The sequence below is a fragment of the Chelonoidis abingdonii genome, chromosome 6 (assembly GCF_003597395.2).
Source record: "Chelonoidis abingdonii isolate Lonesome George chromosome 6, CheloAbing_2.0, whole genome shotgun sequence".
Lineage (NCBI taxonomy): Eukaryota > Metazoa > Chordata > Testudines > Testudinidae > Chelonoidis > Chelonoidis abingdonii.
Window position 1 is genome coordinate 115,465,702 of NC_133774.1, and position 26,726 is coordinate 115,492,427.

General features: G+C 43.4%; 1 protein-coding gene and 1 long non-coding RNA gene across 3 annotated transcripts in view; one reads left to right on the forward strand and one right to left on the reverse strand.

The window, feature by feature from the left end:
- Positions 1-1,573: 1,573 nt before the first annotated feature.
- The window catches only part of CDKN2B (cyclin dependent kinase inhibitor 2B), a 28,004-nt gene continuing 2,851 nt past the window's right edge, over positions 1,574-26,726 (reverse strand). Inside the window, exons 1-2 of one of the 2 annotated variants that reach the window (XM_032783241.1) lie at positions 6,873-7,028; positions 1,574-4,311 (exon numbers count right to left, since the gene is read on the reverse strand). In XM_032783241.1, coding sequence (XP_032639132.1) covers positions 4,030-4,311; positions 6,873-7,019 — 429 coding nt within the window. In that variant the 5' untranslated portion in view covers positions 7,020-7,028 and the 3' untranslated portion in view covers positions 1,574-4,029. Of the gene's footprint in view, positions 4,312-6,872; positions 7,029-26,726 lie in introns of those variants that run through there. The other variant, XM_075067372.1, reaches the window with a different exon arrangement.
- The window catches only part of LOC142047004 (uncharacterized), a 28,030-nt gene continuing 18,862 nt past the window's right edge, over positions 17,559-26,726 (forward strand). The window contains exon 1 of the long non-coding RNA XR_012656161.1: positions 17,559-18,041. This is a non-coding gene — a long non-coding RNA (uncharacterized LOC142047004). The remainder of the gene's footprint in view (positions 18,042-26,726) is intronic.

Below are 26,726 nucleotides of genomic sequence, written 5' to 3' on the forward strand. Positions count from 1 at the left end.
CTCCTTTTGCCAAAACTGTGTAATCATCCCTAGGCACCGCAACCCACAGTTCTGTGAGATCCATATGAATACCTCCTCCCTACAGGGCTTTTACATCCTTTGGTGACTCTTGCACCGACGGGGAGTTCACTCTGCAGCACATTCATAGCAAGACAAACGCTTGTGCTGACTTTGGTATTCTCCGAGGGAGGGTTGGGACAACATTACTTCAGGGCAACAGTGTTTCAGGATTGCACCCGATGCTCCCTTACACCTGCACAATTAATAGCTCTGTTTGCAGCATGCGAGGAAACAAGAGTAGAGTCCGGTCCTACAAGGTGCTGAGAGCCTCCAACTCCGTAAACTTTAATAAGAGTTGCGGGCGCTCAGCACCTTGCAAGATTGGGCCCTGGGAGGATTGATTCTGAATAGTGCTCTCATCTCCCATACCGAGGAACTGGAATGGTAGGGGGCGAGTGCTGTGCGAGATCAGCCCTTCCAGCTGAGCCTCTTTTTCTTTTTCTTTTTCTTTTTTTCCCTAAGTAACAAACCCAGGACTGGAGGTTTTCTCCGTCAGGTTCCGCTGTTTAACCTGCCGCTGGGCAGCGGAAAAAGAAAGGACCTGAATGAGTTAAGTAGCGCTCGAGTATCCAAAATGCTTCCAGAATTTTCTTGGTGTGAAAACTTGGAGCAAAGGATGACCATGAAAGTCATGCCGGAGTTAGAATTGAGGAAGCTGTACGCGCGTTGCCCTGTCTGGTGGAGTTCCGTAGCATGTCGACTGCAGAATAAGATCTGTAGTTGCTATTGGGGATTTTTCTAATTTTGTTGTGTGTGGTTTCTTTCTTGCTTTCTTTCTTTCTTTTTTTTTTTTTTGAGTTGTCGGAAAACTGAAATAAAGTTTCCTAGAAGTTGGTCCAAAACAGTGTAATGCCACCTATTCCTAACCTAGAATTCAAACACAGTCTCAATTTACCGTTATGGGGAACTATTTTTCATTTTGGTTATTTGCATGGATAGTATAATGAACTGCATTTTTTTAAAAAAAACAGAAGCAAGAAAACTCTTAGTTTAGCATCACTTAACTACTCTGAGAATTTAATAGATATAGGTATAAAGTATTACATGTGTATATGTTATAGATCGTCCTTGTCTTTAATATTTAAGAATTATACATAATGGTATCAACTGCTACTCTGTGGATTTAAAACAAGTCTGATAGAATTTTCTTGCTGTTCTTCAGTGTTTATCCACGCAAATTGGCAGACGAACTCAATTATTCATATTAGTGATTTTTTTAAAATTCTACTGCTGAAATACACCTTTTGTTCAGTTTGACATTTTATTAGCTTTCCGACAACCTATCTGTAATAGAATCTCAACTAATATATATTGAATTGTGTATTAGAATGTTTAACAACACTGAGAGACAAGGTGGTGAGGGAATATCTTGTATTGGACCAACTTCTATGTACACTCTAAAGCTTGTCCCTTGGCCATCAGAAGATCCAGTACAGGATATTCCCTCGTCTCTCTAACATCCTGCGCCCAACCTAGGACACTAATGCAAACATAAAATAATCGTCACTTTAGATGATCTGATAACCCACTTTAATATTTTGCACGTAAACAATAACAGCTACTTAATCAGCTTAAGCAGTACTGGATAAGAAGCAGAAGCAATACACCATCGCATTTATAAACTGTTCTTTCATTAATTTCCTTCTGCGGGGAAGCCGGTGTGCAGATATCAGTAACAACAAACATTCACACGCTCTTCTGCTGTTGCATTGGATGGCCCTGTTGCTTGTGTCCATTGCTTATTTGTGAATTTTAAAAACACAGCTCCGTAATAATGGTCCCAATCTTGGTTCCATTGAAATTAATGGCAAAGCACTACTGATTTCATAACAGGAATATTTTCCAGAGATACACGTTCACATTGCTAGTATAAAATCCGTAGTTTTTAAAGGTTTCTGAATCTGTGTTTTCGCAGTTCCTCTACTGGTGAGAATTAGAATGGGATAATTAATTTAAGTGTATACCTCGAAAGTAAAATTAGACGGGAAAAGTTACTCAGATTCCTCATAGTGTGAGGGATCTAATTAAAATCTAAATGAAATATCAGAATGCAAAGCTGCCTGTTCTAGTACTGTTATGAATAAAAGCATTCCTCTGTGATTCAGCATTGCTCGACCACTTCAGTACAGAAACCAATCAACCAACTTGCGTATTTTGAATCATGTTATATGAGGGGTTTAGTACCATTCACAGAAACAACACTAGTTTATCTAAGAATTTTAATATGCTGAATACAACATTTCCCCCCCCCCCCCGGTGATGATGAGGATATACAACATACGTGCCTGCTGCTTCATCTGTCCAGGGAGATTCTCTTGGTGGATAATAAGGAATGTAAAGGTTCTTTAGGTCATAGTGTGGTATTTTTATAATTTGGGTTTTTTTAATCTAAACACCAGAATCCTCTTAGTTCAATCCCTTACTTAAAAACTACACAAACACCTCTCTAATGTTCACGTACATATGTCTCCCGTCGAGCTAATGGGAAATACTCGCTCTCCAGAGGTAAGCTGTTAGCTCCATAAGAAGCTAATATTCTTCAAATCATTTAGTTCGCCTAAAGGGCCTGATTCAATGTATATTGGTATCCAGGGAAAGATTCCCATTAATGTCAGTAGCTGTGGGATTACGGGCCCATAACTCCTTTACCAGTGCTGAGCAAATGGACCAGCCAGGGTTTTCTGACTGTAACAGAGTAGAGCTAAGGAAAGGTTGCCATCCAATAAACAATATCAGAGTAAAATGCAAGTTCCACTCCTTTAAGGTGCTGAATGGCCTTTTAAGTAAACATTGAAAGCATTCAGCAGCTTGCAGGACAGGCTCCTTAAACAGTACATACTGCATACAAACTTCCCAGAAAGCTATTTATTATGATTTGTGCTATGCATGCATTTATTTCTTATATAATGCAATATATAATCGGGGGAAAATATTGATGGTGGCTCATCGACATGTCCTGCTCTAGATTCTAGAGTCAAGGGCTTCTAGCTGTAACGCAGGTTATTTAACATCTTTCGAGGAATCGCATAGATGTCACAGTAAATGAAGGGCTTAATTAAAAACCAATTGACGTGGGGAGGGGAGACGCTCATTTATTTCCACCACTTTGAGTCACGCCCTAATGGCTACACTTGCAATTGATGCTTTTTTGTGTGACAATGTATTTCTTAAAAATGTATCTGTGCTGGGAAATTATGTTGCCTTCTTGAAGGGTTTAATAGAAATGGAATCAGGCTGCCTACACGACTATGGGATTCTTTCCATTGATGTTAACAGGGAATTAGATCAGGCTCATGGTCCTGCCTGCTTTCTGAAAAGGTACCCCATACCGTTCGGTTATAAGGTGGATAAATCCTAGACAACACACACACTGGAGTGCTACCAGCTGGGGGTTGCAGGCAGGCAGGACGCTTCCTACATACAGTGCTACCTTACCAACCCCTAGTTTGTTTTCTTTATGAACTTTGTTTTAATTTGTTCGAACAAGAGTTCTTCCTTCTTAATTTTTGAAGCGATGTTTGTCTGAAGTGCTTTTCAATAATTTTTTTTAAAGGGGTTGTAACACAATAAGCGAAAATCTGGCCCTTGCCGGCCACTGCAGCTATTTAGCAGCTCTCTATAAACGGAATCCGACCGTATCCAAGCTGAGTATAAATCTGTTCGTGCAGAAGTGGGTTATCATTCTCTGCACACTTTGTGCTTTGAGTGGAACTAAGCAGCGCAGCTGTTTTCTACCATAGCCCCTGAACCTTCCCTCCCAGCCAGCGCAGTCCCTGCTCGCCCCGCAAGAGACCAACAAGGCTGCAGCTGCCTGGCGGATGGGTCACCGGTTGCCGCAGAAAGACTTGGAATGGAATCCTGGCTCCATTGAAGTTAACAGCAAAATGTCCATTGACTGCAGTGGGGCCAGCATTTCATGCGGTGCCCGTGGCTGTTAGCCGCGCACGGAGCTGGCCACCCGCCCGGGCCCTATGCCTGGGGCGGAGCGGCATTCCCCGCAGGCTGGGCTCGGAGGTAGCTGACCACTTGCTGATGCCCGCTCTCTACAGCAAGGTCAATGGGGAGGCGGCCCGATTCGTCCCCTAGATCCAAGCGAGCCCCGCCTCGGTGCAGCGCCACAAGAGTGTCCAGGAAACCTTCTCGCGCTGCATCGTGCACTGGGAGGGAGCCGGTGCGCGGGTCTGGGCGGTTGGGATCCGCTCCTCTCTCCAGCAGCAGCTCCGCCACCCGGGTGTTTCCCATCATCATGACCTGTGGGGGAGAAGCCGTCAGTGAGCCTAGATCGATTCAGGGTTCAGTCTTTGCAAGAATCTCGTTTGGTCTAATGGGGATTTTATGTAAGTTAAGGGCAGAGTCTGAGGTGCATTACGCTGTCTATGCGTTGCTCTGGGTTTACACCTGCGTAATGGAGCCCAGAATCCGGTCGCTTGACTTTGGAATTACACCTGTGTTCCAAGGAGGTAAATCTTCAGGCTGATACCCGGGCCCTGTCGCTGTCCGTGACAGAACTGCCATTAGCTTCAGTAGGGCAGGCTTCCTAGGGTTTTGTATATTTCGCTACTTGTAAACGGTGCATACCTCTTGAACTGCACAAAGACATATTTCAAATCCGTATCTATGATAGTATTTTCTGTAAACACTTCATATTAAACATTTGAAAAGATAAACATTAAAAAGTGTTTACCTAGTGCAACTCAAGAGCAAAATACACGTCCCTAAGACCTCCGGCTTGGTAGCGATGTTTTTTTTTTTTTGATTGCACCCATTTTTATATTTGATAAAAAATAAAACTCGCCATCACATTTATCAAGGCAATTTATAGATTCATAGATTCATAGACTCTAGGACTGGAAGGGACCTCCAGAGGTCATGGAGTCCAGTCCCCTGCCCTCATGGCAGGACCAAATACTGTCTAGACCATCCCTGATAGACATTTATCTAACTTACTCTTAAATATCTCCAGAGATGGAGATTCCACAACCTCCCTAGGCAATTTATTCCAGTGTTTAACTACCCTGACAGTTAGGAACTTTGTCCTAATGTCCAACTTAAATCTCCCTTGCTGCAGTTTAAGCCCATTGCTTCTTGTTCTATCATTAGAGGCTAAGGTGAACAAGTTTTCTCCCTCCTCCTGATGACACCCTTTTAGATACCTGAAAATGTATGGGGACATGACCTTCATTTACACGTGATTGAGAGAAATGAACTGTTTTTTGAAAAACTCTCTCTGCGGAGTGGACTAGGAGACTGTACTAGAAACCTAATTCATGATAAAATTAACTGCATAGAAGAAAAGTCTTTCATTTGAGAGATTTCCATTGCAAATTAATGCGCAAGGAATGGGCGACAGAACTGGAGGGCTGTTTTTGTCTTGTTTTGGGTTTCCTTTTATGATTTTAAAACAAACTCTTGGCTGGGTTTAATATAGCTTGATTAATACTGCAGCAAACTTAAATATTAAGTGTTTAAAATATGTTCATGTGTATTCCGCTTCACATGCACAATCAAACACATATAGTTACTTTAATAGACTTTAAATGAGTAGAAAATGCATTTGAAGTTTCACTATATTAAATGTGTCCAAATTTCAATTTATTTTAACCAATAATCTCTATGGGCAAGATAAATAGGAAATGGGTTAAAGGATGTCCTTTTAAAAGAAGAAGAGGAAAAAAGGAATAAAAACTCATCATAGAAATCTCTGAGCAACATTACTATCAAATGTAATTGAGCACAGACAGAACCTCTGCAAATTGGTCTGAGAGTCAGCCATTTTAAGGGTAGCAAAAAAGGGAAGGTGTTTTGTGATTTTTTTTCTAGTTTATTCACATATATGGATGAGTTTCCTTTCCACATATGTGAATATAAATTATATACATACACACACACACACAGCAATAACAACTCATCCACCAATGTGGATAATTTTTTTTTTTAAATGAACTTCAGTCTTCCTTCCCCCCCTGCCATGTTTACTCATTGGAAGTATAATTTTTTTCCCCTATAAACAGTCAAACAAAATGGCAGTCATTCAGAGACCAGTCATGCTTGATTAAATGTAATGTGATCTGGCATTTTATATGATCAAAGTATTGTTTGAAATAGTAATTGAAACAAAGTACCATTTCCTAAATATAACTTTTTTAGGTGGTTTAATGTTCAGAAATGAATGAAGTCGATGATAAAACATCTAAAATAGTGCTATTTTTAATGTAAACCTTTTTATCAAAATACTCCTGCAGTTTTTTCTCCCGCTAGCATTTAAGGGGTGAAGAATCGAAATGGGGTGCGTATAATTGTGGCATATGAACCATAAAGCAAAGTGGACCGTGTTATAGAAATCGTCTTAGAAATAGTAATTGATCAGTATTCATACATAATGAACTATCCCTTTGCTTGATTGTTCATGTCCCCTGTAATTACATGGTCCTCATTTCGATTCGTTTTGTGCAATATATATATATATATATATTTTAACCCCTAAAAGCTCCATAAAACCTATGAATAGTAATTTAAACGAGTGGCAATGAATTTTTAAACATCAATCTCTATTTAGCAATCCAGCAGCAGAATTCGTTTTTTTTTTAAGTGACTCTCACGCGCTCCCCTTAATAGCCGACTCACGAGGTGCACAAAAACTAGACACTGTTACAATCCCTATTTTTTACTTATTTGAAGCAGGCTCTACCCCCATAATACGATCTCCCTTCGAGCCAGCAGCGCTGGAAAGCGGATTTTAAAATGCAAAGTCTCCATGGCTCGCGCTTCCCGGTGCCTGTGTTCCCTTCCCGCTGGGCTTCGTGGCCCTGTACCTGAATGGGGGTCCTGCCGAAGGAATTAACAGTATTGGGGTTCATCCCGGCTTCCAGCAGCAGCCGCAGCCTCTGCACGTCCCCCTGGGCCGCGACGTTAGCCAGCAAGTCCCTCTCGCCGCCTGCAGCTACAGCCCCCGCCTGCATGCTTCAGGGCGCCAGATAGCTCGCCCCGAGCTCCCCCCTCCACTGCCTTAAATAGCGGCAAGGCGGGCGCAACCCAACCTGATATGTTTGCACCGCCTCCCTTTTCTCTCCAGTCCCGCCCCTCCCCATCCTTCACGGGCACGTGCGTGCAGGGCACCTTCCCCCCACGCCAGCCATGGCTGACACTGCAGCCCCCAGCCCCGGGAACGATCCCAGGAATAACATGGCTGTCATCCGCCTGCTGCAGGCGCGCTGCCGGCGCAGAGAGATGGCAGGAAAGCCCTGCCCTTGCGCGGGGAGGCGAAGGCTGCAGCGGCCGGGATTGGAAAGCCATCCCTGCCCATCACAGGCGCCCTGCCGAGAGATGTCTCCTCCCCCGCTGGAGCTTTCCTCCCCCCTTATGCTTCGTTTCCTTGCACTCCCGCCCTCCTCTCCTCCCAGCCGCGGTGTGTCCCCCGGACTCGCTCACCCCTCCCCCCGCGACTGCCTCCAGTGCTCACCCTCTTCCTGCTCAGGGTGAGCTACAACGAGGGGCGCCCTGGGGCTCGGCGAACCGCCAGCTACGCGCAGTCTCCTCTACCTTGCACGTTACTTTTCCACTTGACAGCGAATCCGCACCCCAAGGCGGTCCCAACCGGTCAAAATCTCCTCCTGATCTCGTCAGAGCGACCCACGCGAGCTCCCCGGGGAAAACGTCTTGCGATCAGGGAGGTGGACCAAAAAGAAGTGGGTGGGGTGGTAGGTGAGGGACAGCGCCCGGCTATCTGGAGACTCCCTCCTCCCCCACCGCTCTGATGGGTAAGCCAGGTTTTATGGAGGGCCAGGAGGGAGCAAGATAAAATAACTTGGCTGCTGTCCTCCCTCCATCAGCCACCCCATCTCCCTCGCTCATGCGGTTACATTACCCCTCATCCGCCTCTCCCACCTCCCAGGCACATGTTCATCTCCTTCAGTCCCCCGCATCCCCTTTACCTGCAACCCCTGTTCTTGATCTCCTTCACCCGCTGTCTGCAGCTAAAACTGCCAGCTGGGGCACCCCCTGGGTCTTTAACCATTTCACCCCTCCGGAGGCTCCCATGTGCACACTCGGTCTCACCGGTTAAAGTACATCAACGACGAGAGGAGGTTCCCTAATTTGGCTGGCAGTGGTGGTTCCATGATACTGTCATGTGACTGTTGTGTTGCCCGCTAACCAGTGATGATGTATGCATGGCACTCTGGGAGCAGGTATTTCTAGTAAAGGTGCTCAGGTTCCCAGGAAAATCCTGGGTTCTTCACCAGCCGCGACCGGTACCATAGATAGCGCAAAATAGACGCAGCACCTGCTCCGGAAAGTGCGGGCAAAGCACTTGTCGTTATAGTGCCATATTTTCGGATCAGGTCCAATGTCCGGAGAAATACTCACAAAGTGGAGGCAGGAAATGTGAACAAAGCTGATTTTATTCACTTTACAGCAGACGTTTCCACGAACGGAGGCATCCGTAGAAGTCTACGCGTTTTTATTTTAGATAACCCAGCATGATTGCGCAATCCGAGCCCGGTAACGGTCAAATATAGAAGCAGATAATAAACTGCTAGACTTACCTGAATATATATTTCCATTTCACCCCAGTGAAATTAACACAGCAGCGTATCTGTGCATGTCACTTAGCGGACAAAGAACAATCACCGTGAATAACATCCCAGCAAGTAATGGTCAGGAAAGCAAAGATGAATAGTAGCTTCTGAAGCTAGTAAGATTTTTCCTGTTTTCACTAGAGGTGAAATCCACCTCCACTGTACGTGCCGAATTCTGCCCTGCAGAGCTCTGAAAACTCACTACATTCAAGCAGCAAAGAGTCCTGTGGCACCTTATAGACTAACAGACGTATTGGAGCCTGAGCTTTCCTGGGTGAATACCCACTTCGTCAGATGCATGTCGTCCCATGTATCCGACGAAGTGGGTATTCTTCACTCAGGAAAGCTCAGGCTCCAATACGTCTGTTAATCTATAAGGTGCCACAGGACTCTTCGCTGCTTTTACAGATCCAGACCACGGCTACTCCTCTGATACTCACTACATTCAGTTACAACTATATAACAGTCCAGACGAGCGCACAACGCAACAGTGAAGTTAATATCATCACTTCCTGACCTTTCGTTGTATATTCATATGGTTCTCTTTGGTAGAAAAGTCATGTTATAAAACCAGTACTTAGTCAATCTGAGATCACTTGAATTAGATGATCACACAAACGTGGTGTGGTGCCAGTGGAAATGCCCCAGGAAATAAAGGCAGATTTCACTGCAGAGCACAAGGCGTCTTGGAATGTTGATACTCTATCCTGGGACCCGTTTGAACAAACGTCATGGAGGTGGAAGGCATTACAGCTCATCGCTAATACCGAGAGTCATCCCGAGACGTCATATCAAAATGCTTTTATGTTGTGTGCGCAGACCAAAACCCCGGCTACAGAGCAGTATGGGCACCACCCTCAAATACTTACTCCGTTGCTTCTTACACCAGCGATCCCATTTTGCTCAATGGCAACACTGAGCACGAAAACGCGGGCGGAAGAACCACTGAATGGGCAAGAAGATCAGACTCTCCCTTTCCCAGCATTTTATAACGTAAGGTTGTCCTCAAGGGGAACCCAATTGGCTCCGTGGACAGGTTAGGGTCTTGTGCTCTCTTCCACTTCTGCACGAGCAAGTAGCCATCCTAGATCTGGGCCTAGCATAGAAGAACCATCCTCTCCCTCAACCCCGCAGAAGCCTCTCCCTGGTGGGCTGCAGGGAGAGGCAGCATGTTGGGTTCATCTGTGTGTTCTTCCTTCACATACCCATGGATGAAACCAGTAGAAGTTTAGACACCAGAGTGCGTGTTAACTTATGTTAGCCTCCCCGTGGGGTAGAGTGCTCCTTTAGGACGCTTGTAGGGGTAATGGCAGGGCACGAGGCAGGCTGCTTTACAACAGAAGTGGGGGCAGAGGGCCCCCGTGGGAACAGGCCTGGACTCAATGAAATCCCCTGAGATGGCGGGTTCTGCACCGTCCACGAGAGGCAACCCATGCCTCCCCTCGGAAAAGAAGGAATTCTTAAGAAAGGGCTGTTTTCAACTTGCTGAGGGCCGATCTTGCAATGTTAGCGTATCTGGACTGATCACTGCGCCCACATAGAGCTTCAGACTCCAGTTCGTGAAAGCCTGGACCCCCTACACCCCCAGACAATGGGAGTTTTGCTACGGACTTCAGCTGAAGCCAGGATTTCATTCACTGACTCCAGCGGGGCTCCCCATGAGCGCAGGGATCGGTCTGGGCTCTGCAGGTGAGTGGGAAATCGTTAGGGAAGAAGCACTTAATCACTATAGTGTTTTTGCTGATACTGACTAACCTGAAACCTCTGAAAGCTCATGATGTTTCCTGTGTCCCTTTTCACATTCTGAAAGGCCTCCCTGCTCATAAGTCACACGTTCCTTGTACCACCAGCACGTTGTACGGCTACATCTGAAGCCGCTTTGTAAAAGTTGTAAGATATGGAACTGAACCATTCCGTTTTGATCTGACAATCTTGTGGGCCACACTGTCGCCTTTTTTAAACATTACAGAACAAATTATATTGTTTACCCCTCCCCCGCAGCGCAACCCCAGCAAACCTCCTTTCTGACGGTTTTAATTCCACCCATGGCAAATTCCAGTGTCATGTTTAAGATCACTTGAGGGGAGAGATGGGAGTTGGTGGCTCAGTTAAATACAAGAAATGCATCATTAACTATTATTCTCATTCCGCCTCCCTTCACCTCCAGGCTGTAACCAAGTCTTGTGATTTCTTTCTCTATAGGAGATTTTGTGTGTGTGTGTATAAAAAGAAAACTTCTTGTTTGTCCCCACACTTGAAATACTTGTCCACATCTTAATAATTTAGGACCGGAGCTAAAGTTCACTGAAGTCAATAGAAGTTTTTCCACTGCCTTCAATGGACTTTGGATCAAGCTCACAGCACATCACTAGAACCAGTTCCTTTTTAGCCTCCCCGGTTACCTCATCATACCCTGTTCAGTCTATCCTATACACAACTTGCTGCCTTGTGACACTTGCTGTGAACTGTTCTGGGAGGGTGTATTTTGTGAGTTCACAAGAAATGTATCACTGCAAATGGAATGTAGTAAGATAATTTTGTTCTGCAAGAAGTTTGTTTTCCATCTAGTGCAGTGGTTCCCAAACTGGGGTTTCTGAAATGTTATGGGGGTTCTTGGGGGGGGGAGGGGGAGAATCCCTAATGGTGGACACAGCTGTCCCTATGGACCCCAGGGCCGCACAGCAGCAGTGAGCCCCTGGACTCGGACTTCAAGAGCTAAGCAGATCAGAGCAAGCATCTCTATCACACTGAGGAGATTTAAACTTCCAGACACCTTATAAAAAATGGGAAAGGAGGTGGATACTTTTTTGCTGTTTTTAAAATTTAAATAGGCAGCTAGTATTGTTTTTAAAATTATTATGAAGAACAAGTTGAAGCTGCCTCGTTTGCCTGGACTGCTCAAGACCTGAATGTTTGCGCAGGAGGAACTCTTTGAGTTGGCTTCTTAAATGTCTTCATGCTGTTTCACATCTGATACTCCTTGACAAAACACAGGAGCCTTGTCTTATAACAGGTTTATTCAAAGTGATAGGACCTATGGAAGTGAGCTCTGGGAAGAGTGTTACCCTTTTCATAATGTAATAACAATACTGTAATGATTAATAATAATAGTGTGTAATAAGCATGTCATAAAACCAAATCTTATATTTCCAAGATCACTGCTTTTATAATTTATACTCAAGTAAAGGAGAAAATCCCTGAAAATATTCATTTTTAGGAGGGATTCACGAGACTAGACATTTTAGTGAAAGGGGTTCACAGGTTGTTAAAGTTAAAGCTAAAGAGGTAGTTCAGGTTATTGACAAGGAAGGGGACCAGAGGATGGAGTAATGCTGCTATCTGTTTCTGAGAGGCCTGTGTGCTTTCACTGCACCTGGAAACTGTCAAGTATCTTTTTGTTTTCTTTTCCCCTTGGGTGAAATCCACTCCTATGAAGAAGGCCATCAGGAGGCCTAGGCAAAACAGAAGCCTGGCTTAGGCCTTGTTTCTTGTGGTTCATAAGCTATGTGCAGTTCCTCTACTTTTCACCTTCTGCTAGAACTACTGCACAGAATGACCTAATCGTAATGTTGTTGTTCTCTCACAGAAACAGTGCTTCAAAGTTACAAGATTGCACTTCCTCCCCCCTCCCATCTTACCAAGGTCTAAATTAATAATACTAAATACCCAAACCACACAGCTCTGAAGTACTTTAAAATTATTTTGCCATAACAAGAGTATTTAGGAGCAAATTACAAGAGGGTGAATGGTAGCAGAGATTTAGAGTTTAACATTTTAAACTACCCACCTACTATGTTGTTATGCTCATAAATGTGACTATAAAAACAAAACTATCTTAATCAAAGCATCTGCTGCCTGAGTCAGACACTTAGTCAAATAACTGCTTGGTTGGGGGGGGAGAAAAGAAGGCTTGGAGCCTGCAAAAATGCTAGTAGCCCCATTGAAGGAAAGGTACAATACACGAGCATAAAATTATTCAGGTGACAAAGTAATTTGCAGGGTTGTGGCCTTAGTTTGTACTCCTGCTAACTCTGCAGGGACAATGGGCAGAAAGCTGATCACATTCCTACCCTGAATTTTCGCTAGTAACTCCCACGGCGCTACTGTGAATTTTTTACCGGCATGAAAAACTCCGCTAAAGGCAACAAAGTTACCCTGCATTTTCTCTAGTGGGAATGAAATCAGTCAAGCCCTAATGCCAGTGGATGTCCACAGTCTGATGCTCATCTCTGATTTTACAGCTTCCTGGGTATAGTGGGCAACTATACAATTGATTTGTATAAAGGAAAAAAATGAGACTAATAAAAATGAAATTATAGCTGGTCGGAATCAGTGCCCAGATCCTACGTTGATAAACTCTGTTTAGATACAGAAATTAGATTAAGGAAGTACAATTCTGACGTTTAGTTCCTTAATCTTTTCTGTTTATAATAGAAAATGGTGCGATGGCTACAGAAATACTAAGAAAAAGCAGCCGAGCAGATAAAAACAAAACAAACTTTTGCTTGCTGTGGTAGCAAATCCAGGAGGCCCTAGAAACTTGAGAGCTACCTGGTTATCCGAATTAGCAGTACACAAATTTACATGGGGGTGTCTTTAAAAGATGCTGTTGTGTATATAGAGCACGGTGCTATTTCATATCAGGCAAAGGGAACTGGCGTAGGAGTTGTGATCGCAGCCCTGATACGTACGCACACGGCAAAGAGAGGATCCCAGTCACTGTCAGGCAAAAAGTGTATCTTGAAAATGGATGTCCACAAACGTGTCATGTTTCCTTATCTGAGCCCAGCTTCTCACTCAGAGAGGGAAGAGCTCCAAGTCTGGCATGTTTACAATACCAGGCAAGTTCCATTGGATCCTTCTGGCATCTTTGCGACAGGTCCACATTTTTCATCCCTAGTGGGGTGGGAATGGGCTGCACAAATGGCAGCTTATTTTAAAGTTCTGCAAAATGCATCGACCTATCATGCTAATATAAAGTAAATACTCGTAAAAGCCTTTATAAACCAAGAAATTGATACGGCACTCGGGTGCCCTGCATATATTTGGCCCAATCAGAAGAGAAAAGCCTTACTGTACGGGAACTGACACAAGCCACAAAACTGCAGATCAGCACCAAACAAGATATTAGAAACAAGGTTCCGAGAACCCTGCTAATATTTTTTTTCTACATCGTCAGTTTTCAACCTTTTCCACCCATGACCTCAAAACTACCCCCTTTTTCCTTCTGCGCCCCTTTAAATCCATTCACGTTTCCCTCAGAAATCCAGAACCTTGTGCTGTTTCAGTCAAGCAGCTCGCATATACCAGCAAGTACCAGAAAATAATATCTGAGATGACCACAATATTGTCGAACAAGTGCTGACCACAGAATTATATTTGATTAACCTAGTTACTGCAGCTGTTTACTGCTGGAAAAAATATTTTGTTGAAGGGGAAGGGATAAAAAGAGAGTTATACTTTTTGTATGAAGGCTTACTTTCTGTAGAAAATTTCCCATTAAACAATTTAGCCACCCCAATTAACTGGTCTAAGGGTTTTATTTTTCTGCCTCTCTCTAAAGTGCACTGAAAAAAATCATTTTGAATAACGATGAAAACAGACCTAATTGGAAGCTGCAATTATACATAGTTAAACTATTTTGGTTATACTCCAAACAGAAAACAACCTATTTTAATATTTAAAGTGTCTTCACTTACCAGCAAAGTGAGATATATATATATATATATTGGCTGTGATAGGTGAACATGCAAATAAGGAAAAAATGTGCCCCCCACTAACAATGGAGAATTGAAATATTTTCTCTCTGTTGTTTTTCTAATATAGCAATATATTAGATCAGTGTTTAACTGGATGGATGGGTCATGGTTTTCTGATAACGTAGTACGTTAGGGCTTCCTCAGTCTCTGAATGAGTAACTGAAAGGGTGGATTTAGCCTGTATGGAAATAGCTTGACTAATTTTAATAAATCTAAAAAGAACCACGGTAGAGGAGAACTTTGGTAGAGCTCAAATAAGCATACAATACAAGCAGGTGAATGGCAATTGTTGGACCAGGGGTGCTATGTAACTATCTCAGAGAACTTTACAAACATATACTGAATTAAGCCTCAGCACATTCGGCAAAGCTCGAATGTAAATATAGAAGCAGAGAAACTGAGGCAAAGGGAGATTGTGCCTTGTCCAGGGTCGCACAAAAGGTAGGTGACATAACCAGGAAAAAAAACTCCTGGTCTCCTGATCCTATGATTTAAACAATGCCAGAAAATGCTCTCTTGTATTTTACTAACAGTTTCATTTACTGTACTGTATTTTCTAGGTTTAATGTAACAATACAGTAGTTTTATTTGAAAGATGGGTTCTGGCTCATTACGATATTCAAGACTCTCACGCTGGCTGCGGATTAATCAGAATGCAGGATGTCTTAATAGCATTTTATAACATTATTTACTGCTTTTAAAGCTATAAACTACTTATGTGCCAAATTAAAACAAATGTCACAAGTTTTAGCACAAATCCTACATGAGTGCATACAAAAAAAGTAACTTTCTGCCTACTTTCCATTTACATTAATGTACGCAGGATTTGCTGTAAAATATAATCAGCCATTTTGTAAACTTCGGGGTCTAGCTGGTTCGGTAGCTGCTCTTCGGAGCAGTTCCATGGCACTGATCCAGGGAGTTAGAGCTGAAGGGTTGGGCCCTGTGTTATTTCTTTTCACTAGGTTCATCGCTTTTTATTTCCTCCTGGATCTTTCACTTTCTGATAAAACAACCAAATTAGATACCCATAAATATTGTCACTTTTTAGATTCATTCAAATCCAGACGGGGAAAGGGCAAAGATCAGTGCTGCTGCTGTATTTTCCAATGAATGTGTCCTGTTCTGCCCTCAGACACACACCCAGTACCCTCAGCAAGGGCTATGCATGCATCTGCCTACAATCTAGGCCCTTAATTGTTTCTCTTTTTTCCGAGATTCACTTTACTCTTTTCCCAGGCTTATTATTCTTTATTTTAATATCATTATATCGTATAGAACACCCATGATAGGGCCGGAGGGGGAATTCCAAGTTTTATAGCCTCAGTCACAACATAACTTGGCCTTCCAAGAGCAAAACAATCATGTTTTGAATACCTTAGTGAACTTTTTAGTACTAATTTGCTGTTTAATTTTTGTTTTTAATTAAATTATATAAAACTAGTTCTTTGGGGGCTCAGAAATATCGAGCAAAATATTGCTGGCCAGAGCAGGGTTTCTGACCCTGAATTTAGTGGCTTAAACACAGTAAATCTTTTTCAGAATCAGTACCATCTTTTGGTATTTATGCTTTTCAGGTTAATCACAGACTGTGATGTTGATGAGGATATTTTTTTTTACTACTTATTATCCCTGCGGTTGAAGTAAGGAGGCTCATCATCTAGTTTTAAATATGAATATTTAAAGATAATGATGTACACTGCCTAATTGCTCTTGATCAAAACCTGCCCTGTACATTGGCCTAACCAGCGCTCAGTATTCCAGCAGCAGTATAGAATTATTCACTGCTCCAAACACTGTGATTATATATATATTTTAAATCTCCTAACCGAGGCCCCTCTTGTTTCGATTTTTTTAAAAAAAGTGTGGGTTTTATGCCCAGTGACGCCGGTCTTGGCACTTCCTATGAGACTACAGCAATCGTGTTCTTTCTCAGTTTAACATGCTGCATATTTTATAATCCACAGACAATCCACAGAAATACTTTATGCTTATTGTGTTTTCAATAAATCATAAACAACAAGGCCCAAACTGCATTGTACATGGCCAAACAGACCCTGCAAGGGCCAGTTTTGAAGTCCCAATTCATGCAAAACTCTCACTGAAGTGCTTGAATTTTGCCTGAGCGAGCCCCTCAGGATCCTTTAGATATGACTTTTAACTCTATGAACTAGTAATCAAAGTTACCTTAGTTTTGGATGTTTATACAATAACAATAAAAATATATAAAACCAGGCTAATAGATTTCACTGTTAAAAATAACACATTGAAAAGGCAAACATGCTGACTTTCCTATCTGGCTATTCGCAGAATAGTGGGGTGTGTGTCATCGGCCATTTTCTCCCTCCAAAATATTTTTGGTGCCTACTCATGAGAACGTCGGTCTCCAGTTGTAATACTTGATGGTGATTATAGATGCACCTTCATTACTCTAGAAAAATCTCCTGCTGTATCTAATTGGAACAACCACAGTGCCATAATGATGAAGCAATAGTTTGTGGACGTTTATTGATTTGTAATTTATTATAATGTTTACAAAGTCTGCTGCTGTACGCTAAAGACAATTTATAGGGGGCCAAACTAGTGCACCCTTAAATATGGGACCATCTCGGGCCATCAGTCTGTAAGCAGTAGTTACTGAAATCAATCGGAAAAAGAAACGACCCAAGCAAGAGTACCCGCATGACCGGCTGCCTCTACACACAGTACCCAGCAGGTTACTAGGGTGAAGCCAGTGTCCGGTTTTGCCTGGCTCCGCTGAAGTGGATGACAGTTTTGCCATTGACCTCCCTGGGGCCAGAATTTCACCTCCAGTCTCAAGAGTGGCACCTTCCATCCCCACCCCTCTCTGAGGTTGGTTCCTACCTGTTCTCAGCGGGGTGACCAGGCTCAGCCCGCCTGCTGCAGCGCTTCCTGACAATCACCACGAGGGAAAGGCGAAGGGGCCTGGATCTTGGATAAGCCTTGAACAAGCCTTGGATGATCTTGAGCAAAACAGCCCTGACGCGTGGGAGGTTTCTCGGGCGCTTAAATCGGACGGTGCATTTTATTCTCATGCCCATGCTGGCTGGGGCGCTCCTGCCAGCGCGCAGCGGTTTGGGGAGAGCACCCTGCGGGGCTCAGGTTAGTAAAAGCCCACGCAGGGCACAAGGAGCGGGAAATCCATTTCCCCCCCCCCCCCCCCCCCCCCCAGTAATTTAGCTACAGATACCCCTATAGGCAGGTCCAGGCCATTGCACGAGCAGCCGCGCGCTCCATTCATTTGCAGACAGCTCTGCTCTTCTTCCTCTCCCCCTCCCCCGTGCTGGATCCCAGCAGGGGGGCAGTTCCGCCGGGGGCAGCGAGGGTGTCCGCCCCCTGCCTGGCAGGCGGCAGGGAGCCTTGTGCATCGCTCCACCGAGCATCGCCGGCTTCTCCACCAAGTGCACCAACGCCGCAGGAAAGCCAGCCAATCACAGCCACTTTTTTAAATAAAGCCTCTTACGACATTATTCGTTCTCCTCTCTAGTTTGCTTTTTTTTTTTCAATCGGACCCCTTGGGGGAGGCGCTCCCTCCCCCACCTCCAGCCTCTGGCCCAGCGGGGAGCGTCCCCCGGGGCCCGCGGGGAGATTCCGCACGTCCCGCAGAACTGCCTCCCTGGAGAAGGTAGGAAGCGGCGCAGAGCCCATCGCGGAGAAAAGCCCGAATAGCGGCCCGTGTCGCTCGCAAACGACAGATATTGTCCGCGGCTGTCACATGGCTCCTTCAATGAGACGCGGAGCCGCTGCTGCCTGGGCCGCTCCGCAGATCAGGCCCTACTTTACTCCCTCCTTGCAGCCAGCGGTAACTAACCGCGCGGCATATCCCCTCTCCCCCTCCTCCAGATAGGTGACTTGTTTAGAAGCGGTGGTTAAAAAAGCAAACGCCGTTTCGGTGGCTCGGGGAGTTGAAGGATGAGCTCTCAGCCCCGGATGCCCGGACTCGTTTTATTTTCGGTTTGATCCCAATGTGTCACGTTGGAGAAAAGCAAGATATTTGTGAAGTGTCAAATGAACAAACAAACAAAAGCCTAGCCAGTGAGGGGAAGCTAGCGGTGAGGGGCGGGGGCGGGGGTATTATTCAAAAGAAATTGCATGCTCCGTTTCTCAAGGAAGTTAGGTTTGAGTCAATGTATTAATCCCCGTGCTGGGTAAGCAAATTAAGAAGATGCCTTAGAAAACAACGTGCGATCTGGGCTTGTTTACATCTCCTTCCCAGGGGGTATTAGGAGCGTGTTGAAGGGAGTTCCTGGACTTTTTGTTTTGTTAGCTCACAAACGGCTCCTCATTTCCCTAGTTTACTGCGTTCTGATCTGGGGGCAGCACCCACGAAGTAAATCCTGGCGAGATCGGTGATGTTTGGGGAAGATACTTTCTTCCCGTCCTTCCCAGGCCGCTGAGCAGATAGAAACGAGAACTCTTTCTCCTCTCAGCGCCATTTCAGCAGAGACACAAAATGGGCTCAAGAGCCTGGCTCAGGTGCGCTAATTGGGCACTACGGAGCAGCTGCAGCCTTGGGGGTCTGGCTTAGGCCGGCCGCTGTAAAGCGATGGAGCTATGCCAGGATAGCTCCCTAGTGTAGACAGTTCAGTTTTCAGAAGGCCCCTGAGTGGTGGTCAGCCGCTGCACATTCCAGACACCAAGATAAATGTGGTGAGCGTTTGGGTTGGGCAAACAATGCAGGGAACACTTCAAGGGCAGGAAGTCTCGAAAGATGATTTTTGAACCTTTCTGAATTTTTTTTATTAGGGAGGAAGAGGACGCCAGGGCACTTTGGGTGAGTTTGTCTGTGTTTGTTTTGGGGATGGAGGAGCTGGGATGGCTCATGTGTACGGAGAGTGAATATTACATATTTTCAGAGACCGCCTCTTCTGGGCTGTCAAAAAAAAAATCAATAGCCTGGAAACAAGGATGTAAACATTCATCCAAAACCTCTGGGAAAAGAATGAGTGAAAACAGGAATTTAATAACAAAGGTGGCTTTTTTTGCTAACATTCTTACAGCAATAAAACGTAGATTAAGTAATTAAACAATATGGGCCAAATCCTGCTGCCTCGCCTTAGCAAAGCTGGTGGTCCCACTGATTTTAGGACTATTGATGTGAGTAAAGCAACGAGAAACTGACCCATTGTGGTACAGGTGGAAGGGGAGGGAGAATAGAAAAAGGCTTTTTCAATCGTTATCGATAGTTAATTCGAATACCAGTTCAAAAATGTTGGTAGAAGTGTCTCTTATCCCAGGAAAGTATATAATGCCATTGTGTTAGATAAGTTATTATAAACCAGTGACAGTGGTGTTATTTAATACAAACTACACACATTTTGTTAATACAGAAGCAGCTGTGTCCAAACCCTGTAATTCTATTCAAGGCAAAGAGGATGTCTGGAAAGCCCAGTGCTGCAGACAGCCAATGATGCTGCCCTCGGGAGAATATGGGCTTTACATTCAGAGAGTTGAAAAGTTTGTTATAGGGTCATGTATTGGCAACCTTCCTCAAGTGAGATAAAATTCACCCCTGCACTGAGAGCCAGCACAAGCCCTAGGCAATTACTTAAGTGCCATTCCAGCCCTCAGAATAGGGGAACTCAGTTGCTGCAATAGGCTTTGTGTTTCCCCTCTGCACAGTGATGAACGTCACCGCTGAACAGGCCGCTTAGAACCGCTTGCATAAGTAAGAATGACTCACACGAGTTAGAGTAGCAGGATCAGCTCCCAAGTTTCTGAGGTTCTTCCGGTATGTTTATGATTGTGGGAGAACCAGTTGCAGGCTTGGGCAGCAGCTCTAATTTAGCTGGAGAGGAAAATCAACTCTCTGGTCATTTTGATCACATGAATAAAGCGAGCAGAGTCTGAATCAAAGTTAGGGAAACTGCACGAATGCTGGGGTGGGGGGGGGGCAGGGGAAATTGAGAAAGGTCAGGTTACAATACGATAGTGACCCCATAACAGCCCCATAGTTTTCCCAAAAGATTAATAGCAAAGCTTCCCCTTGCATCAGAGAGCATAATTAGGCCCCCAAAAGTTAACTAGTGTGAAAATAATATTTATGGGCAACGCCTGCGTGTGTATCAAATAGAGTTTAATCCATTGTCAAATGTTGGGATTCTGTGGGTCAAACCCTCAACTGACTCCAGTGGAATTATGCTGCCATACCCCAGCGGAGAATGGGCCCTATATGATACCCCTCTGCTTACATTTTTGCCGGTCAATTTTTTTCTCCAGGGTTTCTGTGGGGCCAGAATCGCTCACCTTTGCTCTTCTCTTTCTCTCGGTCTGTGGGAGCGATTTTCCTACCGATGCTTATGCATAACCTCCGTTATCACTAATAAAAAAACACTCCTTGTTAATCGAATGTCTCTGCTATTTCTATAAACACGCTGCGGTGCTAAACATGAACACGGCGAATTCGCAATACAGTTACCATAGCCATGAAGATTTTTAGATACTGGGCATCTCAGACAATTTTGCTTTACAGAAATATGTAGCTAAAGTGTAGTTCCTATTACCCCCCCAATCTATAGAGTTGACACCGCAGGCTCTCAGTGAACCCTTCCACTCGCCAAGCCGCGGTTCAGACCTGGAGACGTGGTGTCTGCTTTTTGGCGTGAACACCCTGCTTTTCCCACAGTCCCTAGCACGCTTCTCAATGCTCCTGGGTGATCTGGGGAGTGCTCGGTGGGGGTGCAGTGCACTATCGGAGTAGCCCAGGTATGGGTCGCCAGAACTCAAGTACAAGTACATTCTCCCGTCACCTGCCTGCTCTGAAAAGTGAGGAGAGCTTGAATTTGGTCTATTGATGTTTAACTTTCATGTCAATGAAGGGAAGTTAGATTGGTGGACACGATTATTCTTGCTGCTGCTCCCGTGGAAGTCAATGGCACATTTTCCAGGATGGAGTCCAAAGAGCAAATACCGGTTTGACAGCGGTTGCTTAGGTAGGTCGGGAGAGGGATCCTCTCTTCCCTCAGAGTTCAAATGAAAGTAAATAATGCCTTTTAAAAGATCTCCATTCATCTTTCCTCAGAAGGAGGAGAATAATCTGTTTTTAGGCTTTTGGTTGGTGAAGAGCCGGTTAGTGTTTACAAGAGATTTCTTTTTTAAATGGCAGGGATGTGAACAGCAACAATCCAAATAAGGCACCAAATCCTTCCATCTGATTTGCCCAGCTAATTCCACATAGATCTGTCGGGTTACGCATGTCAGTAAACTGAACAAGATTTGCTCCAGATTTGTTACAAACATAAATAAAAGGAGGAGAGCAAATCTGTATGGAAAATAGTTTAACATTCACCCCTTGCAGAGGGGCTGCATAAGGCCGTCAATTACACTGATTCGTCATGGGTTACGGTTAGTCATAGGATTCTTGCTAGCCCTCTTCACGGAGTGAATTTCATTCTGTAATGAGCAGTTGACACAGGATGTCTGATATGATCAAGGTCATTCAAAGTCAGAGAACAGAAAGAAATTACTTTTATCGTGAGTTTTTGCCTCTTAGTGTATTACCAGCTCTGTGCTATTTTCACCAAAAATTCAACTCTATAAAGATAAGAGTATCTCTCTGTCTCGTAATAGTAAGAAAGTTTTGACCACGCAGATCCAAAATAAAAAAATATAAAAAAATGAAGTGTATATTGACTTACTGGCTTCTGTTTTCTATTTTTTGAATTCTAGATTACAGCTTTTTGTTTTCCTGCTGAGAAATTATGCCTTTGGATACATTATCAACGGCTTAAAATTGCTTAGATGAATAGTCCTTCTTTAATGTATTCGTTCTCTCTCTCTCTCTTTTTGTTTTGTTGGAAGCTCAACTTTTTCAGTGTAATTTCTCCCTAATATGTATTTGAGTCTTTTTTCCATTTTGGGGTGAGACTTTCCTAAATTGATTGTGAATATATATATACACAGTTGGTCCTGACTATTTTGTTTTGGGATATTGTGTGATAGGTGTTTTTAGGGAATTAAAAGACAAATGAAGACACAGGATATTGAAATGTATAGAACTATTTTGTATTTTCAGTGACAGGCAGCATAGGATTTGTAAAAACTTGTATCATTCACAGTTTCTTTCTTGTGGCACTGCACTTTGTAAAGCAATCTGGAAAAAGGATGAGGCGAGATGGCAAAGTTTGCAAAGCATACAAAAAGCACAGAAGTCCAAAGCTGATCGTGAAGAGTTACAGAGATCTCACAAAACTGTGCCACTGGGCAACAAAATGGCAGATGAAATTCAGTATTGATAAGTGCAAAGTAATGTTCATTGGAAAATGTAATCCCAGTTATACATACAAAATGATGGAGTCTAAATTAGATGTTGCCACTCAGAGAGATCTTGGAGTCACTGTGCATAGTTCTCTGAAAACAGCTGCTCAACCTGCAGCAGCTGTCAAAAAAGACAACAGAATATTAGGAACCATTAGGAAAGTGATAGATGATAAGACAGTAAATATCATATAATCCATGGTACCCCTACACCTTAATTACTGCATGTAGTTGTGGCTGTCTCCTGTTTAAAAAAAGATCTATTAGAATTGGAAAAAGTACAGAGCAAGGCAACAAAAATTATTAAGGATATGGAATAGCTTTCATATGAGCAGTGATTTAAAAGACTGGGACTGTTCACTTTAGAGAGAGAAGTAAGGGAGGATATTATAGAAGTCTATAAAATCATTAATTATTGGAGAAAATGAATAGAAAAATATTATTTGTCCTTTCATATAATGGGTAACTATTAATTCTTGCAATGAAATTAATTGGCAGCAATGTTAAAACAAATATAAGAAAGTACTTCTGCATGCAAGACACAGTCAAGTGTGGAACTCATTGCCTGGGGATGTTAAGGTCAAAATTTTAACTGGGTTAAAAAAAGACTTAGATAAGTTCATGGAGAGAGGTGCATCGATGGCTATTAGCCAACATGTTCAAGGATGCACTCCCAGTTTTTGGGTGTCCCTAAACCTCTGATTGCTTGAAGCTTGGACTGGAAGGGATGGATCACTTGATAATTGCCCTGTTCTATTCATTTCCTCTGAAGCATCTGGCACCTGCCACTGTCAGAAGACAGGATACTGGGCTAGATGGACCATTGGTCTGACCCACTGTGGCCATTCTTATGTTCTTAATCTTTGTGGGACACATTGCAAATATTTTATTACTATAGAGACTTTTATCATCTTTCATGATTTCACCTGATAGTATAGTCTACACCTTCAGTTAAGTGAAAATATGAGTCTAAAACGCAAATAGAAGTACCCCTAAATATCTAAAACCCTGTTAAATAAAATAAAACAATCATTTTAGCACCATGAGCCTCAGATACCCTTTATTAAAATCAAAGTCAACCATTAATATCAATGGGATCTGGCCCTAGGAATCTAAAATTCTTAGACCCTCTCAGGTTTTTATGTTTGAAAAGATGTCTAGCTTCTTTCCTATCCGCATCTTTTGGAAAATCCAGGCAGTAGGAAGCATCTGTTCATATTCCAGTTCTGGGAAGGAAAACTGCAACCCAAGAAAGACACACAGATTTGGTTTCTGTCAGACTTGTAATAGTTTATAATTTAAGTGGTATATTTACCTTCATGGTTTCCTTTACAGTGGTAGTGTTTGAACGTTTAGTTTTTTTTTCAAGTAAAAGTTAATATACATATTTTGTGCAAAGTAAAAATCTAAAACAAAGACTGTGTTTGCTGTTAGAGCATTTAAGAGAACATTTCCAAGTGGCATATTTATAATATATTATTCCTCTTTATTATACTTCACACATTTAAGAAAAAAACGGATAATAAGTTATGTTCTAGGAAGAAATATTATAACATCAATATAATGTGGACTCCTCTGTAAATGTGGGGAGGCTACAGCACTGAATTAAAGATGAACAAAATTGGGTGAAACCTGATGAGTGGTGGCCACTGCATCCCCTGCTGCCAACCTCTGATTTCCAGCCTGCTGTATCCAGGTTACAAGGCGGCTCCTAGCTGTCCTGGGGGATGGTACCCGGCTGCTATAGACAAACCTGGTGTCTGCAGTTCAGTGCTTTGTGTGACTGAGCAGGGCAGAGCCCCGCAAGGAGCTGGCCACCCGCCCGGGCCCTATGCCTGGGGCGGAGCGGCATTCCCTGCAGGCTGGGCTCGGAGGTAGCTGACCACTTGCTGATGCCCGCTCTCTACAGCGAGGTCAATAGGGAGGCGGCCCGATTTGTCCCCTAGATCCAAGCGAGCCCCGCCTCGGTGCAGCGCCACAAGGGTGTCCAGGAAACCTTCTCGCGCTGCATCGTGCACTGGGAGGGAGCCGGTGCGCGGGTCTGGGCGGTTGGGATCCGCTCCTCTCTGCAGCAGCAGCTCCGCCACCCGGGTGTTTCCCATCATCATGACCTAGAGGAGAGGGGCAGAAGCCGTCAGTCACCGACTCCGTGTTTGGCCAACTCTTTAGAGGGGCAAGACTCTCACTGGTGGCCAAGCCTGAGTAGGGACTGAACTGCAGGGTTGGATTCTCTGTAACTAATGCCAGGGGGTTAACTATTGTGAGTTCAGTCTGAGCCTGATCCAACTACCATTACAGTCAATGGAAATCGGATCAGGCCAGCTCCTAGAACAGGTCATCTGGATGATAGGTTAAGAAAATGTTGATCTGAGTCAATCGCCTCCTAGGCTCCAAAGGCGTCGAATACCACAAAGGCGGCAAGACCAAGAGAAACGGTAAACTGTTTGAAATGGTCAGAATATCAGGTCTCAGCCCCCCCCCTTTTGTAAATGCGTATATTATTTCATGCATGTATTAAACATCAGTGTGCATCCAGGCGCGCACATACGTGATATACTGTAGATAATCCCCTCTTAATCTGCTGCACGCACAATGTATTGTGGAAAACGCTTTCAGCTTGTGAACACAGGTGCAGAGAAATGCTACCGACCATTTATCTGCACAAACGTGAACCCCGGTTTTAGGAAGGTCTGACATTCTACTAAAACGGAGGGTTCTCAGGTGGACCCAAAGGGCGGGATCCCGCAGTCCTTACTCTGGTAGAATTTCCGGTAAGGCAAACAGAAATGTTACCTGGGTAAGAAGCTGCTCATTATGAAAATACAAGATTCAAACTGGAAATTTATTTATAATCAGGCACAAGAACCACAATAATAAAAACAATAACTACCTCCAAGCTGCTTTTTTTGATGGTAGGCAGAATATAGATTTAAATCTTTCCCTCTGTATAAAAATATTGAATTTCAGTTTAAATATAATTAACTTTTTGCTTTAGTTTATGGCACTTCCAACTCCCCCCCCCCCAACCCCCTCGCTAAAATAGCAGATCATTCACTAGCATTACAGCTGTTATGCTTTCTGCCGGTACGATTTTACGAGAACAGTGATTCGCCTGTGTTGTGTGTTTCTTTTTAAGCGGTTTCAAATACAATTTTAACTTAGTCCAATGGCCACGAAGCCGCTAAAATTTCTATCTACCATATAACCATACTAGAAAGCGCGCTGCTTTTAAAGTTAGTTTTTTTATGTTGAAATCTAAATATAGAAAGATACTTCACAAAAGTGCAGCAAAAATTAAATGATGCAGCACAATTTCTACTGAAGGAATATTATCAAAAGCATAAATTATTCCTTTTCAGTAAAATGTTGATGTTGTAATAAAAATTGCCATTGCATCTCTTACAAAATAACTTTTCAGGTAATTCCAATTTTGTTTTATGCGAGAATATACATAAACGTTTGCTAAATACATAAATAACTGAACCTAAGTAGAAATTAAGATTTAGAATGTATTTTAGTTTCTAGTACTCCTGCAGGAGCGTAAAATTTTAATGTCTGTACTTCACTATATGTAACATAAATAACTCATTCTAATGCATACCTTCCCCCCCCATGAGCTAGTGTTTCTATTCGTATATAGTTTAGTTAATGTATTCAGTCTCGCACGAAAATATTATATCACTACTTCCTGTGGTAGATTTAAAATGAAAGGGCACACTTTCCGAAAATGATATTTAGGCACAGATATAGCAATTATTGAAATTCGGTCATTAAACGCATTTGGTGGATTTGAGTCATCATGTCACAACTACAGTCACAGATAAAACAATAGGGTATAAAAACTAAAACTGCTTTCAAAGGAGATCGTCGTGTTTTTAATAGACTTTTTCGGTTTTCTCGTTCAGTGAGATGAACTAGTTTTCTGCGATCATTTCATAACTGTGGATTTGGTGCCTACGCCTTCGGACTGTCCTCCCTCATGTAGATCACCCCTGTACAACTCAGTGGGGGCTTTGTCTAAGTAGGCGTGCAGGATCGGGCCCTGAAAACGACT